This window comes from Terrapene carolina, unplaced genomic scaffold (genome assembly GCF_002925995.2).
Source record: "Terrapene carolina triunguis isolate 2854851 unplaced genomic scaffold, T_m_triunguis-2.0 Scaffold33911, whole genome shotgun sequence".
Classification (NCBI taxonomy): Eukaryota; Metazoa; Chordata; order Testudines; family Emydidae; genus Terrapene; species Terrapene triunguis.
Genome location: NW_020698262.1, coordinates 4,060,107 through 4,081,591, shown reverse-complemented (window position 1 = coordinate 4,081,591; position 21,485 = coordinate 4,060,107). Strand labels below are relative to the sequence as shown.

The 21,485-nt window shown below is 40.4% G+C and overlaps 1 protein-coding gene across 2 annotated transcripts; it reads right to left on the bottom strand.

Moving 5' to 3' along the window:
• Positions 1-2,517: 2,517 nt before the first annotated feature.
• On the bottom strand, positions 2,518-10,099 carry LOC112109687 (peroxisomal coenzyme A diphosphatase NUDT7). 2 transcript variants are annotated; one of them, XM_026663754.1, is made up of 4 exons: positions 10,026-10,099; positions 6,604-6,757; positions 5,136-5,294; positions 2,518-2,979 (listed from the first exon to the last, which is right to left on the bottom strand). In XM_026663754.1, exons 1-4 carry the CDS (start codon positions 10,061-10,063, stop codon positions 2,596-2,598), a joined length of 735 nt encoding a protein of 244 aa, XP_026519539.1. In that variant the 5' UTR covers positions 10,064-10,099; the 3' UTR covers positions 2,518-2,595. The 2 variants fall into 2 exon arrangements, with proteins under 2 accessions (XP_026519539.1, XP_026519540.1); XM_026663755.1 differs by having other exon boundaries at positions 6,604-6,754; positions 10,026-10,080.
• Between the last annotated feature and the right edge of the window lie 11,386 nt (positions 10,100-21,485).

Here is a 21,485-nt window from a genome sequence, read left to right as displayed (position 1 = left end):
GTTTTGCTATTAACTTCTTGGAAGCAGGAACTTCCTCTCTGTGAAATTTATGCCAGTGCAGAAGGTCCACGTTCTGCTGAATGCCTTGTTTAAATTTTAACATGGGGTCTAAGTGGGCCTCCCTTGGTGCACAGGACCTTGGGCAGAACAGCTGCACTGAGATGATTTTCACTCCTGTTAGATCTGGAAGCACATCTACTTTGTGGTTTATGAGATAGGGAAATACTTTAAGATGCTACAGAGTACCTATCTAGGTCCTGACTCAGGAAAGCACGTACAGATGTGCTTCAGTGCCAATGGCTTCAATGGGACTTAAGCTGTGTATGCTTTTATTTTAAATAGGAATGCTTTCTTGAATTTGGATCCCAGTGCTTCACCATGTAAGGCTAACACAGAGAGGATGCACAGGGAGTAAGAGTGGCATACCTCCAGTTAGGTGTATGCATCTTTCTTTTTATTATTAAAGGAAAATATTTTTAATGTTCAATATTTTTTCCTGCTTTAAAAAGCACGCAAATGAGGCTAAATGTTAGAAGAAGAATACTCAAAAAAGATTTTTCAAGACGGAAGATAGGATAACTCAGGGGATTGGACAATGGGGTAAGAAGGTTACTGGTTCAAATCCAGCCCAGGTCACAGTTCTCCTAAAGTAGTTGGCATTTATTTGATGATTCTCCCAGAGAGGCATGGAAATTCTCCCAGAGAGGCATGGAGAGACCTTGGAACAAAGGTTTCATGCTTTGAATGAAACTGGAACTTCTTGTGCCTCTTTTTTGATGGGCAAAAGAAAATAGGGAAAGAACCCTCAACAGCAATGGAGCTGTGCTGATTTACATCAGCTGTAGATCTGATTGACAGTGCTTCATGGTGACTAAAACATCTCTGTATACCAGCCTGATCGCCAAATGCAACACAGCATCAGGAATCACAAGGAAGCTCAATAAGAAAATGTGAGCCAGCTGTTTATCCTGCTTAACAAAGAGAAGAACTTTAATGTTTAATAGGCAAATAAAATATTTAGGGTTTACAAAAATTTGGGTGCAGGCTGAGTAGCTGCCAAGTACAAAATAGCATGCCTAAAACTACATTTGTGCCTTTCTAACCCATGTGCAGAACTCTCCAGAATTCTGAAGTTTATAAGATTTTGGGGCCAGAGAGAGTGTCGTCATATGTATTTGTACAGCATATAGCCTAACAGGTCTCTGATACTGAATGGGGCCTGTAATATAACTATAACTATAAACTATATAACTATAAAATAATAATAGGGAGATCAATGACTGAGCTCCTGAGAAACAACATTGTTCTCTCTCTCACTGCTCGTTTTGCTCTCTTCGTCAGTTCCAGGTTTGCTTTTAATCTTCCACATGACAGTCATGGTAATTTCTGGTAAAATGATATCTGTTTTCATTTAGGGCTTTCATTTTTGAGTAATCATTTGAGATATGTAACATGCAACCTACAGGCTGCTTGGTAGCAGACAGTTTTCTTCTTCTGTGCTTCAAAATTTAGAAGGTGTCCAAACATTGCATGTGTTTTGATACCACTCCAATCATTAATTTTCATTTACATGATGGATTTCTGACTCAAAGCTAAATTAAACATATTTCAAGTCATCACCAAACAGACTGCCCTCCTACTTTAATCACACCAGAATGATTTATTCTTATCAAATTCACCTTCAATAGAGAAGTCTCCATGGAGAGGATACTTCCTATTGAACTATGATTTATATACTACAGCATTGTAAGAGTAATGTGCAACCTTGTTTAACTCCTTGGAAACTGTGGATAGATGGATATAGAAAGACAGGCCAGCCCCCCAATGGTTGTAAACAGACATGGCTCCATTGAGTTAAAAGAAGCTACACTGGTTTGCAACACCTGAGAACCTGGCTCAGATTTAAATCTATTTAAAAGGAACTGGGTATGTTTAGTTTGGAAATGAGGAGATTAAGGAGGGAGTATGATAACCGTCTTCTGATACTTGAAAGGCTGCCACAAAAAAGATGGAGAAAGTTTCTCTCTTTTGCCACAGAGGGCTGGACAAGAAGCAATGGGTTCAAACTACAGCACAGCAGATTTAGTTTAAATCTCAGGGGAAAACTTCCTAACCCCAATCACTATTAGAGCCCCATCATGCTCTAGTATAGTATAGTATAGTATAGTACTTACAAACATAGTAAGATACACGCTCTGCCCTGAACTGTTTATATTCTAAATCAAAGAAACAAAGGTTAGGAAGAATTTTATCCACATTTTACAGAGAGGAACTGAAGCACAGAGGGTAAGTAACTTATCCGAGGTCACAAAGGAAATCCATGACAGAGCCTGAAACTGAACCTCAGTCTTCTGAGTCCCAGTCCAATGCCTTACCCACAAAGACCATGAAAAATACTGTATAATGAACCTTTAAATACATGTAAAATAAATACAGAAATTAGTCTATTTAGGGCTGATTAATCTATCAGCACTTTATTTTTTGTAATCCAATAAAGGCATTAAAACGGGTCAATTTCTGATTCAGAAAATCAAATAGTAAAGTTTGAAAAATAATTTAAACCAACTGTTTACACTTATGTGCCAGTCCCACAGCTCATAGTTTGCTGCTTCTTCCCTCGTATAGCGACATATACTGCTCCATGAAATTCTTCTCAGAGGATGAAATTAAGTTGTCAAGATCATACTGAATGTCAAATGTAGGTTTCTTTTCAAAAATTACAAGAGCAAGAAATACAGCAAAGTGCGCAGTGAGTCCCCATATCCTAAGTGATGTTTTACGCTCAGGGTCATCATATACAAAACTGTGCAGCCAACTTCCAACACCATCTGTTCTTTTATAAGGCAAGGTCGTGTACTTTAATGGATCGATAAAGTACTCCAGCGGCACCAAAAACACATCACTCACTTCATCTGGATTAGGCCTGGCCTGGAATGTGTCCTCTATAAATCCTACAACTGGTGTTACCAACGAACCTACCTGAAAGGAAGAAAAAACATCAACTTGTTTGAAATACTTAAAAAGAAAGTCCTGTATTTTTCAAATGTTTTAGAAATAATCTATCTACAAAATCAACACTATTGATAACCTATGAAACAATCATACTTGTGAAGCACTTTCAGGCCCTAATTCAGCAATTACCTACCTAAGCATGTATGTACTTTTTAGCATTGATATCAATGGAACTACTTAGGTGTTTCAACTTACGCAGGTGCTTATGCATCTTGCTTATTTGGGACACACATCAGTGTTTACATTCTCTGCACGCTGCTACCAATACAGGGCAACAATCACACACACGAGTGAGTCGGATATTCCATACAGTAGAAGTCACTGATAAACTGTAAGGCATTCACAAAGAGCTTATTCATACAGATTATAAATATGAAAACCTGACACATACTGTTACAATGAAAGCCAACCATCATCACCTGTAGAGTCAGCAAGAAAATGTCACTGTTCCAAAAACAAGGGTCACAATTCGCTCTCAGTTACTCTAATGTAAATGTGGATAGAGTATTTAAATATCAAGGTAACAGAGCAGAATAAGACAGATAAGGGTGTTTGTAGACCAAGATCCATCAGGTAACTAAATATATTTTTATTCAATTGATTACATTACACACCCTTAAGAATTCTCAAAATGAAATTGGCTGTGAGACACTACAAAAGTAGATAGTGCTGAGAGCATTAAAAGTTAACATTTTTGGTATACACAATTGTATATGTATATTTCAAATTATTATAATGCATAACGATTACTGAATGATGCACTTAGCAGAACAATATTTAAGAAAACTGTCGTAACAGCTAGATTTGTCCTTTCTATGAATTTTGGTGCTTTAAAGCTACCTTTACCTGAATACTTGCAGTTTCAAAATATTAGATAATGCATGTTTCCACTGTACTCCTAGGAGATACTACTTCAGGGGTGGGCAAACTTTTTGGGCCGAGGGCCACATCTGGGTGGGGAAATTGTATGCAGGGCCGGGGGTTGGGGTGCGGGAGGGAGCGTGGTGTGCAGGAAGGGGCTCAGGGCAAGGGACTGGGGCAGAGGAGGGGTGCGGGGAGTATGAGGGGGCTCAGGGAAGGGGATTGGGGTTCAAGAGGGGTGCGGAGTGAAGGAGGGGGCTCAGGACAGGGGTGCAGGAGGGGTGCAGACTGCGGGAGGGGGCTCAGGGCAGGGGGTTGGAGTGCACAGGGGTGCAGCAGGGAGCTCAGGGCAGGGGGATGGGGTGCGAGGTGTACGAGGGGGCTCAGGGCAGGGAATTGGGGTGCAGGTGGGGTTCGGGCTCCGGCCCGGAGCCGCTTACCTAAAGCGGCTCTGGGGTGGCAGCGGCGCACACTGGGGCCAGGGCAGGCTCCCTGCATGCCTGCCCTGTCCCCGGCCTCGCGCCACTCCAGGAAGCGCTGCAGCCCCTGGGGGACGGGGGGCGGAGGGCTCCGCGTGTGCTGTCCTTGCTGCACCTCCAGGTACCTCCCCCGAAGCTCCCATTGGCCGCGGTTCCCCGTTCCCGGCCAATGGGAGCTGCCGGGACGGTGCCTAGAGGCAAGGGCAACGCACAGAACCCTCTGCCCCCCTGCCTGGGGGCCGCAGGGACATGGTGCCGGCAGCTTCTGAGAGCGGCGCGGGGCTCGCGGCGGGCAATCCCGCAGGCCAGATCCAAAGCCCTTAGGGGTCGGATCCGGCCCGTGGGCCGTAGTTTGCCCACCCCTGTACTAGTTTTATCCTACCAGATACGAAAATGAAAGTAACAGTAAGGAGATTAATATATAAATACACAAACAAAAATTAGAGCATTAATACAAGAGAATTGTTATCTATAAATAAAAATATGAAAAAACTTGCTTTGAAAATGTAGCACTTTATATCTTTTCTCCAATATGTGAAAACGGTTCCCATGAGAGATATAGCTAGAGCCTAGAAGCTTGAAAACTCAACACTGATTTACACCTCAAAAAACATCTCCAGAACAGAGGAAGTATACTGGCTGCATTCCTGTTACAAAGTAAAAGGTCACTCATTGCTTCAGGTTTGAAATGTCAGTGATAAGCTTATAGAAGTGAAATGCAATTTTCAGCTTGTTTCCTAAAAATATTCAGATTTGATTGATTTTTTTTTTGGTACACCTTACTTTATCAATTCCAGGTACCAGCCTACAGATGACTTCCACCTGCTCTGGATAGAGTCCCACTTCTTCCTTGGCTTCCCGGAGAGCAGTGGCTATTTCATCTCTATCTGTTGGCTCACTTTTACCTCCTGGAAAGCACACTTCCCCTGGTGATCTTCTCAACTGAAAAATAAAGGAGTATTATTAAGTATCATGAGTTTGCTGATTTCATCTTAAATCCTTGTGTCCACAAAATTACTCCAAATTATTGTAGATTCTTCTAATCAACAAGGCTGAGAACTGGAACAAGAGCTCTACAGGTGAGAAGAGAAATGCACAGTCAGAGCTGTATGAGGAAGCTTACTCAACATCTGAACATGGAGTCTATATCTACCCAGTCTAGGTCCCTCATTTTCAGCATCACACAAAAGAGGCATTTTTATAGTAACGAGTTACTTTTATCACCACCTGCTTTATATATATTAATTTATATCCACATTTCAAGGCCTTTTGCCATCTCTCCCTCACGTAAGAGATTGAACAAGCTCTTTGGAACTATCTCTCTCACTAAAATGGTTACTTTTGCATGGTCAAACAAAAGAATTAAATATGCAAGGTACAGAATTCATTATAAAAACCAAAATCAACAGCGGAAAAACATCTCTGAATAAGTAATGTCTCTATATTTATTTGAAGTTTCACTTTAATAATAGAGAGTTCTATGAACCAATCATAGCCTTTGTTAAAAAGCTCATTTACCATCAGTGTGTCTGCTCAGTTATTGTAAGCGCAGTTATTACAGTGTCTCAAGATTTTTAAGTAGGAACATTATTATTGCATCTTTCAAGAGATGCTGCATCTCTCAGAAGTAGAAAAAGCACCCAGGTAAATTACTCATCAAAGAGTACAGACAGTAGACCTAGGTACAATATGTAACAATAATAGTTTTAGAAAGATACCACTGGCACAAAATGGAGAGGAAGGTAGATTTGTTCTCTCACATCTAGAAGTGAAGAAAGAGACTGGAAAAGTAATGTTAGATACAAACTTAGGAATCAAATTGGTAAAAACTTTATTGCACAGGTCAAATTTTTTTAAATTAAATTCTGTAGGAAACTGATCAATAAACCCCTTTATTCTGACCTGGAAACTTGTATCAGACTTTACAGAAATATCCACATTATTGTTGTGTATCTGGAAAGTAAATATCAGTGATCAATGTTTACATGATCAATACCTGTTTACATGTGTAAATAAAGGTGTGTGTATGGATATTTTGGTTGCATACATGTGTGAGGACTAGACTCCAAAACCATGCAGTAACCATTAAGATTTGTACATAGAGACTAATACTTGGATAAGAATATAGGTAAATGTGACTATCAGCTTTCCTTCCTTCTCTTTTTCTTTTCACACAGCTCAATCTTGCAACACATTTTCTCATTTTACTTTTGATGTTATGCAGTTGGCTTTGACCTTATGGTTCACATACCTTCATTGATCTGACAGTAAATAGCACATACAGCTTTCCATCTTTAACCATTAGAGGCATAAGAACAGATGCTTTGGCTAGTGGCAAATGAGAGAATTTGTTTCCAACATCATATTTTCTTAAACTGATCTTGGCCTTATCTTTTATACTTCTGCTAAAACAAACAAACAAAAATGCTCCATAACTAAACAGAATGGTTATCCTATTACTTAAGAATATAGGAAAGATTATAATTTAGGATTTACAAATACCAGAGCTCTCAAAAATATTATGTCCCATTTTTCAAAATTATCAGGTAAACATAACTAAATATTGTGCCCATACAAGCCTGCAATTATTTTGAATCTAACCTACTGATCATCATCTCATTCCCAAAGCAACATGGACTGAATTTTTCTGATTCATATAAAAGCAATCAGTTCTTATTAATTGAATTTACACTTTATACCAGATATATAAACAAGCTACATACACAGAGCAACATTAGCAAATATAACACTGGCATAGTGTGTTTTTAGATTATGGTATTTAAAAAAAACCCTCCTAAATATTAATTAAAAAGTGTACACAGTGAGAATTAACTTCCCATCCCCCACTGAAAATTCTAAATTGCATATGATTGTGCACTTACATAATTAAATCTTTTTGGACTCAAGATAAGACTCCACCCAGCTCAGTGTGTTTATGGGAACAATATTGCTTAACATATTCGACACAGTTAATGAAATAGTAGTTACCAAAGAAAAATCTTAAAGGTGCATGACTGGAAGATGAGTCTGTTCTGCCACACCTGACAGCCCCATTTAGAAGGCAGAATAGTTCTGTGAATAGGCTATTGATTGGGACTCAGGGGATCTGGGTTCATTTCCCAGCTCTGCATAACTATCCTATGACATCTTCATCTAATCACTTAATCTCTCTGCCTCAGGTTCCCATCTGTAAAATACTTCATTTAGGGGGCAGCATGGTTCAGTGGAAAGGATATAGACTTGGAGCCAGGAGAATTGGATTCCATTCCCGGTTCTGTCATTGATGTTGGACAAGTATTTCACATCTCTTTTTCAGTTTTGCCATATGCAAAATGGGAATAATGCCACCTCATGAGGGTTAGGTATATTAGTGAATAGGCCTGAACCTGACTGCCACTGAAATAAATGCCAAAACTAGGATTGGGCACATTGTACTGCACTTAATGCCTACAGTCTCAAGGCAACTTGACAGTCGTGGAGAATGCACCTTGAATTAAGAAGAATAATTTATGATGCTTATGTTTTGTTAATTGTCAGCTAGGGAGATGTCTTATAAAGCACAGTACAAAAGAAAGCAAGCCCAAATCCTGAAAATTCCCACAAAAAACTTTACACACCTGAGAAGTCAATGGGATTACTTGCAAGCACAAATTTACTTGCAAACACAATCTTGCCTCTCAGTCAATATGTAATATCAAAGGACTGCAGGGCAGTCTATTCCAAAGAACTTACTACTCTTGTACAAAAATACATTACTTTTATTTGTATACTATGAAGTATTTTAAATAGTTTAAACTAGACTGCTCAAACTAGTCAAATACATTTTGAGTAACAAGGTTTTACTTTAGACCCTCCTCTCTTGTATTAAGAAAGGATGACACTTAAAGCTGATTGCCCCAAAAAACGTTACTTAGAATTTTAAAAAAATTCTATTTACATGCGTCACATAAATTCTGTGAATATTTTGACCTGCTACAATACAGGCATTTACTATACTTATCTTTATGGAAAAAGTTGGTGACACTGTACACTTTTTATATTAACCTGAAGAGAGATAGTCCCTACACCAAGGTGCACACAATAGACTAGGGGTAATCAATAGGCAGACTGTGGGTCAAATCCAGACCGGCAGACATTTTTGAATGGACACACAAATCTTTTTATTTACTTATCATTATAGGTTTTTTATTATTATTTTCTTCTCTGGAGTCTGGACCTTAACTACAACTTGATAAAGAAATTTGGACCTTGACAAAAAACAACTAACTACCCCCGGTCCATGGACGGTCCAGTGGCTAAGATGCTAGGAATTGGGAAAACTGGCTTCAAGTCCCTGCTCTGCCACAGACTTTTTATATGGTCTTAGATAAGATTTAGACAACAAATCCTACATCTTGGCAGGGGGTTAAGACCAGATGACCTCTGAAGTCCTTCTAACCCTATAACTCTAAGTCACTTAGGGTATGCCTACACTGAAGGGAGAGCTGTGATTTCCAGCTGGCATAGATGTACATAAGCCAGCTTGCTAAAAATAGCAATGTCGCCATGACAGCGCAGGTGGTGGCACAAGCTAGCTGCCCAAGTACGTACCTAAGTCTTGGACAGGTTTGTACTGAGGTGGCTAGTCCACTGATATTTTTAGCATGTTAGCCTGCTCAAAGCTAGTGCATGTATACCTACCTGAGCTGGAAATTGCACTTCTACTTGCAACATAGATGTACCCTTAGGCCAGGGTATGTCTATGCTGCAATCAGCTGACTCTGGCTCTCAGTGATCAGGCTAAGGGGCTGTTTAATTGCAGTTTAAACTTCCAGGCTCAGGCTGGAGCCCAAGCTCTAGGACCCTGCGAGTCCCAGGTGCCCGAGTCAGCTGGCACAGGCCAGCTGTGGGTTTGTCTTTGCAATGTAGACATACCCACAGTCTTTCTGTACCTCTGATCTCCATCTGTAAAATGGGGATAACACTTCCCGACCTCACAGGGGTGAGGATAAATACATTAAACGACTGACATGGAGGGGAGCATACAAGGAGATCTACCATCACAAAGGAACATGCTTCAAGTGCCCTAATTCGGCAGGGACGGGTGCTACAAGTGCCATAGAGAAGGGGCATGCAGGGATAACCCTGTATGCATGTGCACTCAGAAACTGGGATCAGCGTCACTAAATCAGTTGTGCGGTTCACATCTTGAGCTATTGGAGTTGAAGGATGAGTGAGTGAGTGATAAAAATCTACTTAGGTCACCAGAAAACGAGGCACCCCATAAACGGCCGCACCCCGACTTGCGCTGGAACGAGCGAGAGTGCGACGTCCAAGCCAGCCGCGATGTCGGTGCCAGCGAGGCAAGCCCGCGAAGTGCCTCTGGGAGTTAGGCACCTGAGTCCCTTTAAAATCCTGCCCCCCAAGGCCTGACCTGCGCTACAGTTAGGCTGACCCCAGTACATCGCTGTGTCACCCCCAAATCCGGGGGCAGACGGCGCTGCGCGGGCGGGAGGTCGCTTAACTACCTCGCCGAGACAAGCCCTCCGCCGCCAGGCTCCGCGCTGAGACAGGCACTCCCGCGCCCCAGGGCCAGGCAGCGGGGGGCTGGGAGCTCTCGCGCGGGGGATGGGGAAAATCCTCCTCGCTACGGGCCGGTGCGGTAGCCGGCGCCCTAACGGCGGGACCTGTTACCTTCCCCGCTCATCCTCAGCGTCTCTCACAGCCGCCATCTTTCCTACACAGCCCAGCGCCGGCCTGTCCTGAGGGAAAACAGCGGGGGGATGGGAGGAGGGACAATTCCCCACCTTTGCCGCACAATGCGTCCGCCTTCATTGGTTGGCAGCTGTGTTTCCCCAATCAGCGAGGAGAGCTGCCAAGCGCTAGCTTCTTATTGGCTACTGTCGCGGGACGGGTGGGACGAGTCCATGAGCGGGAGGGGGAGGTAAATCCGTTCAATCCCAGGCTACGCCTCCCTGCGGGAAGAGCTTGGAATGGGCCTGGGTTCGGGGTCAGCCCCTTGCCCCAGGGGAGGCTCGTTCGACCCTCTAGTGGCCTGGGCGAGGCTCTGCGGTTCCTGACCTGATCAGAGCCTGGGGTTGTGCCACACCGAACTCCCTGGCGAGCTTCCTCCCTCACTTTTAACCAGCCCCAGCCCCCCCACCGGCTAGTGCCAGAAACTCCAGTGCAGTAGCCCCGTGTGTGTGGAGTGGGGTTGCTTTAGGGTGACCAGATGTCCCTATTTTATAGGGACAGTCCCAATTTTGGTGTTTTTTTTTCTTATATAGGCACCTCTTACCCCCCCCACCCCCTGTCCAGATTTTTTTCACACTTGCTGTCTGGTCACTCTAGGTTGGTTACAGGTTTTTACACTATTTTTGTGATCATCAAGTCTGGCCGCCTTTGCATGGTATTTCACCCAGTCACTCCTGCAGCTAATCCCACTGGTTAATCAATCCCCTCCTTTTAAATAAGGAGCACAGGCCACGTAAGCACTACAACCCACCCCCGCGTGAGGCACCTGGTGAGAACAAGTCAGCTAGGCACTATTGCTGCTACTCCCGTCAGCCTTGATATGGACTGGAGTCAGTGATAGTCTGCCACTAGTTTAGATGGGCCCTGCCCTTGAGTCAGCTTTGCTACTACTGGTCCGGTCCTATTAATACTGATCCAATCCTGCAGCTGTCCCCATACAGGGCATAGAAGCTTCAGATGGGGAAGCCAAAGCAGAACAGGTCCCTTGGACAGATAAAGTTGGACTCCCTTAGATAAAGATTTGTGGCCAAAATCCATTATTTGTACAGTCAGGAGGATACCCCTCAACCAGGCATATCCTACACAATGCCTATGTCCTTTCACAAATACAGTAATGACAATCTATTATCACATTTACTCAACAAATTCCTACCAAAGGAACAAAACTCAGTAAGTGAATTATGGGTAAACAAAATGATGTCTGTAAACAAAGGTGTCCAGAGCTGGCTTTTCCCCTTCTCCCCAATAGAGGGAGCAGAGATATCCATGCTCTAAATCTTCTGGTTCTGCGTTTACAGCCTCCAAAGAGTTACAAAATAAATTTTATCATTTTCCAGTTATCCTTATGGGCTGTTCTGGGTTTTGATTTCTACATGGTGTATATACACCATTAGGATTTAGTTTCAAACACTGATTAGTTCTGTATAAACACTTAATTGGACAATAATCTTTCTATAGCGGTTGGTTCATCCTGGCTTAGAATCACAGAAGATTAGGGTTGGAAGAGATCTCAGGAGGTCATCTAGACCAACCCCAACTAAATCATCCCAGCCAGGGCTTTGTCAAGCTGGGCCTTAAAAACCTCTAAGGATGGAGATTCCACCACCTCCCTAGGCAACCCATTCCAGTGCTTCACCACCCTCCTAGTGAAATAGTTTTTCCTAATATCCAACCTAGACCTCCCTCACTGCAATTTGAGACCACTCCTTCTTGTTCTGACATCTGCAATCCAAATGACATCTCACACAAATGTGAAACAATTCTCTGAAGACAAGAGTACAAATATACCTTTAACTAGCTTGCAGTGCACATTCTTTTACAATCTTGTTAAATAAATTAACATATCAGGCTCTGTTCTGTGTAGTGTACACACTTTAGAGTAGACTCAATTAACCTGCAGTCCCTACAATGCTTGCACAAACAATTCGTTGTTTAACAATGCATCACTGCAGTTTAAATAAAATGCACGTTACAGTGTAACTTCAGTACGTTAGAAACCAAAATGGCATTTTTGAGTTATTTCTGTTACTTGCAGCAAAATACAATACTGACATTATATTAAATGTTCCCACAGTTTTAAAGGAACTTGCACGGAAAGCATTTGCTTTTGTTGTAGAATATATACATTTTTAGACTGTTTATATAAAATAGGTTAACCATTTACTATAGGAAAAACATACAGCAAAACAAATCTTTAAGAACATATTGCAGTTCTTTTAAGAAATCCGTATGAGAGATTGGTTCCTGGGTTGTGCATCCAAACACCTGAATGTGCTACTGGGTCATTATTGCAGACAGTGATGTTGTCAGACTATATTTCTCTATGGCTTTCTCAGTCAGAGTGCAGATGTTTTAGAAACAAACAAAAAATGTAATTATCATGCACCTTTGACCAATTTCTTACTTTAAAAAATAATTTGGTTTGCATTATTTGTTTTTAAACAGAGAATCTGTTAATAGTGTTCTTGGTACTGGTGTACAAACCAAGCAACACACTTTGCTTTCCATATTCCTACAATAAAGCAAGTGCTTCTGCAATTACTGTAGCTTTTTCTATTGTGTTTTCTCAGGCCAGATCTGCAAGTACACATGGTCTGATCCCTGGGCCACCCTTTGCTTCCTTGAATGAAAGTAACCTGTGCCAGCCGACTACCTAGTACAAATAACTTCCCTCTCCATGCAAACACCTGGGCCCAGATCCTCAAAGGTGTATTTAGTGCCTACCTCCCATTAATTTCAGTGGCAGCGAGGTACCGAAATATCTTTGAGGATCTGGACCTTAATACCAAGCTTAGTACTTACTATCATGAATAGTCTCATGGAAGGAAAAAGTAATACATTTGGGTAAAACTAACTCCTTCTGCATGCGTTCTCAGGAAGTTAGCGAGTATAAGGTGCGCCCACACTCCTTGTACTGGTTATCTGTATCACAAGCAACAGTGTGGGAGATTGAGTAGCCATGGGGCTCCTAACTCCCCCTCCTGCGGTAATGGGTTGTGTGTGGTTGAGCATTGGCTCTGCCCCATCACACTGGCCAGCTCATTCGAGGCATGCAGAGGGAAGTTATTTGTTCGTGGTACTGGGTGCGCACAGCTTACTTTCATTCAGGGAGCAAAGGGAAACCAGGGACCAGATTGTGACACAGTTCCTGGGGCAAGGCAACTACTCCCTGCCCCTTATTCAGGGCTTGTGGCAAAGCTACAACTGAGTCCGGTGGTAGTAAGTACTTGCAGGATAGGATGGGTTTGTTCTGATGAATTTGGCAATTTGTCAAAAGTAGGTAAATACTAAATGGTCTGGATTGTTGCTAACATTATCACATTGTTCTTACTAGAAAACAGATAGCAAAAAGGATACTGCATAAAGGACTCCCTACATAAATATTCTGGAAGCAAAATTATGAGTTGTTTAGTGTCTTTATTTACATGTCCATATAGAGAATGTTTTTTAAAGATCACATTGATAATGGCAATAGAATAGATTGTCCTCAGCCAAAGCCTCAGAACCAAACAATCCAAACTATGTTGATTTTTGGGTTTGACTTTTGCTTCTGGGCTCAATAATTTATAGCAAGGTTGAGTGTTGTGAAAACCAAACCAAAAAGGTCACGTTTGTCTGTTTCTCATGTCCTTCTCAACTTTATTTGTGGCCATGAAAGACCAATATCTGGCTCTCATGGAATAGGTTTATCATGTTAGAAATAGATCTAAATAATGTAGAAACTAGGAAAAGAAAGACATGGACCTTTGTGTAAGTCTGATTTAATAAACCAACTGTGGGGACTGGGAAAGAGCAGGGTAAAATAGGTATGCACTCTTATATCTAGGTGGTTTTAATTCAAAGCCTTAGCTGTAGCATTTTTGCTTTTTTTAAATGGTTAATCAGCTTTTAAGTTTTAGTAATTTGTCAAAAATTCCTGAATATTATCTAGCTGTGTCTTTTATGCTTCATCTTTTTTGAAAAGTTTAAAATAGCAAATAATATATTTTAGCTAAATCTGTGCTATGACTGAAACATAATGATGTTTTATATATAAGCAAACATTCAATTATGCACTTACATTTAGATCCCTGAAGTATTCATTATAGTCAAGATCATATCCCACCACAAAGTTATCTGGGATTTCAAAGCCCATACCTGTAACAAAGTCTAATTCTTAATATTTCATATCTACACCATACACTTTAACTTGAAATACAAGAGGCTGCATTTACCACATGCTCCTGTGGTTTCTGAAAGATGCTGAGCATTGACTTTCAGGGGACTCATGGGTGCTTAGCACTTCTCAGAGTCAGGCCCTCAAATTGCTGAAATAGGTCACAGACATTTATTCCACCAATTAATGACTGTTACCATTATTGGGGAAAAAAGTAGACTGTTTATACAAAAAAAGTTCAATTTTTCAACACATCTGTCTTCTTAAATTATTTATCTCACCAACATTTTAAATGAATATATTATTTAACTCACCATCATTTTAATTAAATACATATTTGTATTGTATGAGAACAAGAATATCTGGGTAAAAATGGAGGCAATCCATCCCAAGGATGCATAATCTCATTGTTTATTTTTTTGTATCTCTGTGCCATAGAGATGTGGATTTAATAGATGTGCTGAGATTCATGTTTTGAAATTGTATTAGGTACAGACTAGGGGATTGGGTTCAAGGCTATACCACGGATGTGGTTTGAGTTCTGATCTGATAGTGCTGGAATCAGAGTGGGACTAACAAGATGTTAGTTCCAATAGGCCACTTTTGAACCAAATCCAGAGAGAACACACTTTCTGATGATTAATCCAAACTTGTAAGGTACCTTTGGATATAATGACCAAAATTCAGCTGTCATGCTCCTCCAACTGTGTGAGCTTCCAGTATGGGACAATTTGTTGTTAGAATACAAGTTTTTTCTTCACATAAGGACAAATGCAAAATACTACACTTAGGAAGGAATAATCAATTGCACAAATACAAAATGGGAAAGGACTGCATAGGAATGAGTACTACAAAAAAGGAGCTCGGGATTACAGCGGATCACAAACTAAATATGAGTCAGCAACATAATACTGTTGCAAAACAAAAAATAAATAAAGCAAACATCATTCTGGATGTATTAGCAGGAACCTTGTAAGCAAAACACGAGAAGTAATTCTTCCACTTCACTCAGCACTGATAAGGCCTCAACTGGAGTACTATGTCCAGTTCTGAGCACTGCACTTCAGGAAAGATGTGGAGAAAGTCCTGCCAAGAGTAACAAAAATTATTAAAGGTCTAGAAAACATGACCTATGAGGAAAGATTGAAAAAGTTGTATTTGTTTAGTCTGGAGAAGACAAGACTGAGGGGGACATGATAACAGTCTTCAAATACACAAAGGCTGTTATAAAGAGAAAAGTGATAAATTGTTCTCCTTATCCACTGCGGACAGGACAAGAAGCAGTGGGTTCAAATTGCAGTAAGGGAGATTTAGGTCAGGCATTAGGAAAAACTTCCTAATTGTGCGAGTAGTTAAGCATTGGAACAAATTACCTTGGGAGGCTATGGAATTTCCATCTGTGATGGTGCTGCCTGTGGGAGCCAGTTGAGGTCACTCAATTAGGGTGAACTGCAAACAAAACGGGGCAGACAAACCCCCAAAACTGGTGGATATTCCAATACTTAGGTTTACCAAGCCAGCACAAAACAGCTCCTGTAGTACCTCACGGTTACTCAGAAGTCCAAACAACGCAGTTCCCTTAAAGTACCCAGCCTCAGGCCTCCATCGAGACACACCTGTCAGATATGATGATGATTACTGAAAATCTTACTTCATCATATAAAAGAAAAGGTTCTTCCAATCCCAAAGGATCAGCCACATACCCAGGTCTAATTATAACTTAGATCTTACCCAAAATACACTCTAATAGCCAATTCTTATTAACTAAGCTAAAATTTATTAAACAAGAAAAGAGAGAGAGATTTGGTTAAAAGATCAATATACATACAGACTTGAATTCAATTCTTGAGGTTCAGATACATAGCAGAGGTGAGCTTGTAGTTGCCAAAAGTCCTTTTAGATATAGTCCATAGGTTATAGTCCAATGTCCATATTCAGGGTGGCTCCAATCAATGACTGGGGATCTCAATCCTTGTGGCTTAAGGTTTCCCCCTCTTGAAACCCAAAGCAGATCTGAGATGCAGCAAGATCGTGTCCCGGGATTCTTATACATTTCCAGCAGCCTTTCGGCCTGAGAAAACAATAGGCTTAATTCTCCTTCCAAACATCCTGGCAATTAGCACAGGGTAATTTATCCATTAAACAGTTCAGATACAGGTTACCACAACCTTCAAAGAGACATATAGACAATAATACTATTTCACTCAAGTATCATCATAAATGTTAATCCTTTTTTGATCTTTGAATTTAAAACTATAGCAATAGACAAGACTTGTTTGCTTACATCACAAGCCCTGAGCAAACATCTCCCCTTTTATCTCTAACAATGCAGACTTGCATTTCAAAGCTCTATTCATTTACATATCTTCTTAACTAGTCCTTAAGGTTCACCCATGGGTCAGGTCAGTCTGAGTTAATTAACTCTTTCTGGCCCTGTCACCTTCCAATGAAATATTATACTACACTCCATAACGTCACACCATCATTGTAGGTTTTTACAAACAGGTTAGACAAACACCTATCAGGAATGGTCTAGATAATACTTAGTCCTGCCTCAGTGCAGGGAACTGGACTAGATGACCTATTGAGGTCCCTTCCAGTACTACATTTCTACAGTTTTCTCCCCATGCCCTTTTCCTTTGGGCCTCATACCCCACTACATGCCAGTAGCACCTGTAGGTAGATTTGTCAAGATTTTATTTTAAAGCATTTTTTTTTGGATGACATGGACATTACAGAAGTGCTATACTTACAATCTGATCTGTATCCTGAACTTTGAGGTGTCCTTTTAAATAGCAGACTGTACGTTTAAAATAAAATAAATGAACCATCAATTGGAATTTGGAGCAATTGGTTATAAAAGGTGCATCTGAGTAAAGAAAAGGAATTCTAGATAAAAGAACCCAAGACATTTCCCTGACTCCACTGCTGCCAGTTCTCATGCTTTTATTGTGAAATTCACTAGGTGTGGGATTATTTTTAAGCCCTCGCTCTTAGGGTTATGTGTATATGTAAGACTCAGGTGGTGGTGTTTTTTTTTTAAATAGCTGAAAAGAGTTTTTTTTATCTCTGATGGTTGCAAAGAAAAGCTTGAAAATGTGCCTCAGGAGCACCTTAACAGCTCAAAAACCAGAAAGCAAATAAAAACCCTATTTTTTTTTAGTCTCTTTACTTTTTAGCCAGTCTCATGATGTTGAAGGGAATGGTTCGTAATTTTTGAATGCATGGCTTTGGCATTGTTGCTGCCACGCAGAGGAAGGCCGGCTTCTTCCTATACAGCTCTAGAAGCAGAGATAACTGGTTGGATCTTCAGTGGCAAAGCTTAACATGAATCTTGAACCAACAAGCGTGTCTGCCTCCAAAGCAGCAAGGCCATGGAGATACACTTAGAATCTGTGAACCTGCCTGAGAAAGAGAATATTAAGAGACACTAATGTATGTGAAAACACACAGTCTTTTTTGCTTTATGGAGAAATATTCTGTCTGTATATTTAGATGTTTTTAAAGCATCTATCACTCTTGTAACTGAACATAATCAAAAAGGATATTAGGGAATCCAGAAAATTATAGGGTTACATTCGGCTCTCACATAAGCAGACATGGTTCTTATAGATGTGAATGTGAGTTGTACCTGATTTTGTTGGGGCCCAATTTGGTCCACACTAAAGCCCAATTTAGTGGTTTCAAAGAGATTTCATTCAAAATTTTTGGTTGATAATAATAATCTTTTATTTTATCTGCAGATCTCAAAGAACTTGAGAGTAAACAGCACCAATCACATTGCAAGTTCATAAAAAACCATAGTAAAAAGAAGTGATGAGCTGGAATATATTTGTTATTTTAATGTTGGGTCTTTTGTAAAATGAGCATCGCCAAAAAAGGCATAGAAAAGCAGGGCATCCCCCAGAATTAAATGATTTATATGAAAAACACCTTTGTTTATCCAGGGAACTGAAAATAGTAATACATATATTAACTTCTCATTTCTGTTCCTATCTGAATTTGCCATCCATTGGGATAAATATTGATGTCTGCTTTCCTCTGGGCAATAATCTTAATATTCACTTAAACAGAAGCCATTATCTTCTTATTGAATTGCTGCCTTACTACCTCTACCATCTTTGACTTGTAAAACTTTAATTTTGAAAGCAGTGTCCGCATTGTTCTACCACTCTCAATAATGTCCTGAAAGAAAGGCAAGAAATAAGTTATTCAACAGGTCTGAAAATAGTCAGTACATTTTACAAGGTGATCAGTGGTACCAACAGCACAGTATTATGATAATATGAAACATACACACTTTAGCTGGGAGACACATGGAAGTATAGTCTCTCGGTACAATTTAAGTGATAAAAACAAATATGATTAATTCTGATATGCAAAACAATGCTTCTGCATATAGTCATATCAATAAATCACATACCTCAACTAAGACATTTTGTATTGCAGTGTTCATCATGTAGCAAAGAGGCACACAAAATTATCTTGGAAATATCTACAATGTACCTGTATATAGTTATTTTCACCACAAAATTCAATTAATGCTATTGATGTACGAGAGACATATTTTCACTGAAAATTTCAATTACAGGCAAGTAAGGTGGAGAAAAGGCAGAAAAGTGTGGGGTTTTGACATGGATTTTCTTAAGAGTTCAGCACCCAGCACCTCCCATTGTTCTCATTGCTCTTCTGGCCAAAAAAGTATGATAATGCTATCAAACAAAAATTGCAAGAGGATCTCTGATTTCAGGACTTATGTAATGTTGTTTATTATGCATAAAGCAATACCACAAATTTGTTAGAGTTGGTTCAAAAATGAAACAAAACACTTGGGGTTGGATTTCCAAAAGCGCTCAGCATTGGCCTAACTCTTCCCACGGAAGTCAGTGGTAGAACTCCCATTCAGAATGGTGACATTTTCCACCCATTTTGCTTAATTGTAAATGGCTCCACAAGGTGCAAGGCAGCGTAGAATGGGGCCCTAATGGTTTCATTTCCAAGAGCCAACAACTGGAATAGTTTAGCTTGAACTTTGCTGAGAAAAGTTAAAAACTGCTCTTTCCAGCTAATGCCAAAGAAGCCGGTTCATACCTTTCCATTTAATGCAGGTGGTTCTTCTTCCACAGTATTGACTTTTTCTGTAGCTGAACCATTCTAGGAGGAGATTAAGAAAATCTGACACCACATGCTTGAAAGTATTAACTTGCATTTAGTATGAATTTTGTGCTTTCTGTTACTGTTTCAAATGGCAAATTCAGCTTTAAACAGCCATCAGTCAGAGAAATAAGCATCTAGATTGTGGGATTTAGGAAAAAAGATCTTAGTTTTCAATAGCCTAGACAAGCATTTGAATTGATGTATTTCTGGAGTACAAATCATGGCTTCCAGTCAGCTCTGTTATATGTAGGTACTGCAACAGAGTGGGTGTGGTTTTGAACTGTACGATGCATTTGCAGGTGAGTGTGAACGACTATATTTAATTCCTTATGGGACAATTTCTGACTCATGCACAGAGCTGAGGGTTTTCATGTGGGGAAACAGGAGCATAAGACAGAATCTTCCCTCTACAAGTCACAGAGCTGCTTTGTGGCAACTAGTGCGATCTTAGGGTTGCAATGGTTTCCAGTGCCCCTTCTCTCCTCACTCAGTGGGGGATTATATCCAGTAGATCCATATGGCATGTCAGGGATTTTCAAATAAAACATTCTTAAAGTAAACCTCTCAATATAGTTTACAAGAACCAAACCTTCAGGAGAACAGTCAATACCCACAATCAATGGACACAGACCATAAGTAATCCATAATCTAGAACGCCTACCTCCTCAGCTTCTATAATGGTAATAGCACTTATGCAGGAGTTTAAAGCAAGTGAGTGGGAGTTAAGAGACCTGGATTCTATTCCCTGATACAGTTCTTTAATATTCTCCCATGTACTCACGCCGTTCATTATATAATATGCTTCTGTTCCTTTGGGCAAGTCAGTAAATCAGTTGCTTTTCAATGTATCATACATTAAGTTGTTGTTTTAAAACAAGACATTTGCATAAATTCAATGTTTTCTTCCTTTTCTTGAGTACCAACAACATGTAAACTAATAGGACTCAGAATTTAAATATATGGAGTCAATTTGCATGAAAGAGAAAACAACTTACACAGTAGCTTTTTAGTCTAACATTCACAGTAATAGGCACAGATTTATCAGTGTTTCAATTTAGTGCTTTTTACGTTTCAGCAAATCAGCAAAGAATTTATAGCCCCCTTTAAGGACACAGAGCACAACAATATGGTGGTCTCCTATATCTTACACGATGTCTCTAGTCAAATGTTCTGTCCTACAAGGGGGTGGGAGGGACAACAAAAACCCCCAAACACTGATGTGCATGTGTTTTATTTTATTTGTTTGTTGGCACATTTGTAGAAATATTTAGAATGAATGAATCACCTGCTGGATTTAGAAGCGAAGGCCATGTTCCTGCTGCCAGCTTTGCATGGATGGAAGCCTGTCTTCCATGTGGAGACCCATTGAAGTCAATGGCCCAGTTGAAGATTGGGGCCTAATTGGGCGAGTTGACACCAGTTCCATTTGACATAGTTCTTCCCTTAAGCGAAAATGGGTTTGCTACAATTCCCTAGATCCAGACACCCCAGAATGTTTTATGGGAGTTAAGGGTATAAGAATCCTGCAGACCCAAGTCAGGAATCCATGGCTGGAGACTTTCTCTGCAATGGGCCACACCAGTCACCTGGATCCAAGGCCGATGGAGCTAGATGGCAGAGTGAGTTAGTGCAGCATATCTTCCCTTTTGTAATTATGTAGCTTCAAATCCTGCATAGGTGGCAGTGAAATAAAATGGTCTGATCCTAGACTTTGACAAACACTTACCCACATAATGAAACCACTCAGTCCTGCCTCATGCTAAAATTGACCTGCTAGCAATGCCATCATTTGGCTTGACTGCTGTTGCCCCTAAATTTATCATCTTCCTACCTATCCCAGAGGAGACCATGAGGAATGAAGACTCTTTCTAGGTCTTCCTCATAATGTTCAGGGATGCAAAATAGGTTTTTATTGTAGCCACTCTCTTCATCTTTTACCTGTAAGAGATGGGATTGCATTAATGAAATAACTCAGGTTGCTCTGCAAGGGCCTCATCTCCAGGGAGATCCAGTACAGAAAGAAGGCCAAGCCCAGTTTGGCGGTGAAAACTTGACTTTGACACATTTGTGCTTTCTGGATTCTGGGA

Bases quoted from the DNA above. Each gene is read 5' to 3' on its own strand.
- LOC112109687 (XM_026663754.1), bottom strand. From the start codon at position 10,063: ATGGCGGCTGTGAGAGACGCTGAGGATGAGCGGGGAAG. The intron at 6,758-10,025 runs GTAACAGGTCCC...TGTTTGTTTTAG, and splicing joins GCTGAGGATGAGCGGGGAAG to CAGAAGTATAAAAGATAAGG. The intron at 5,295-6,603 runs GTATGTGAACCA...TTTATTTTTCAG, and splicing joins TTACTGTCAGATCAATGAAG to TTGAGAAGATCACCAGGGGA.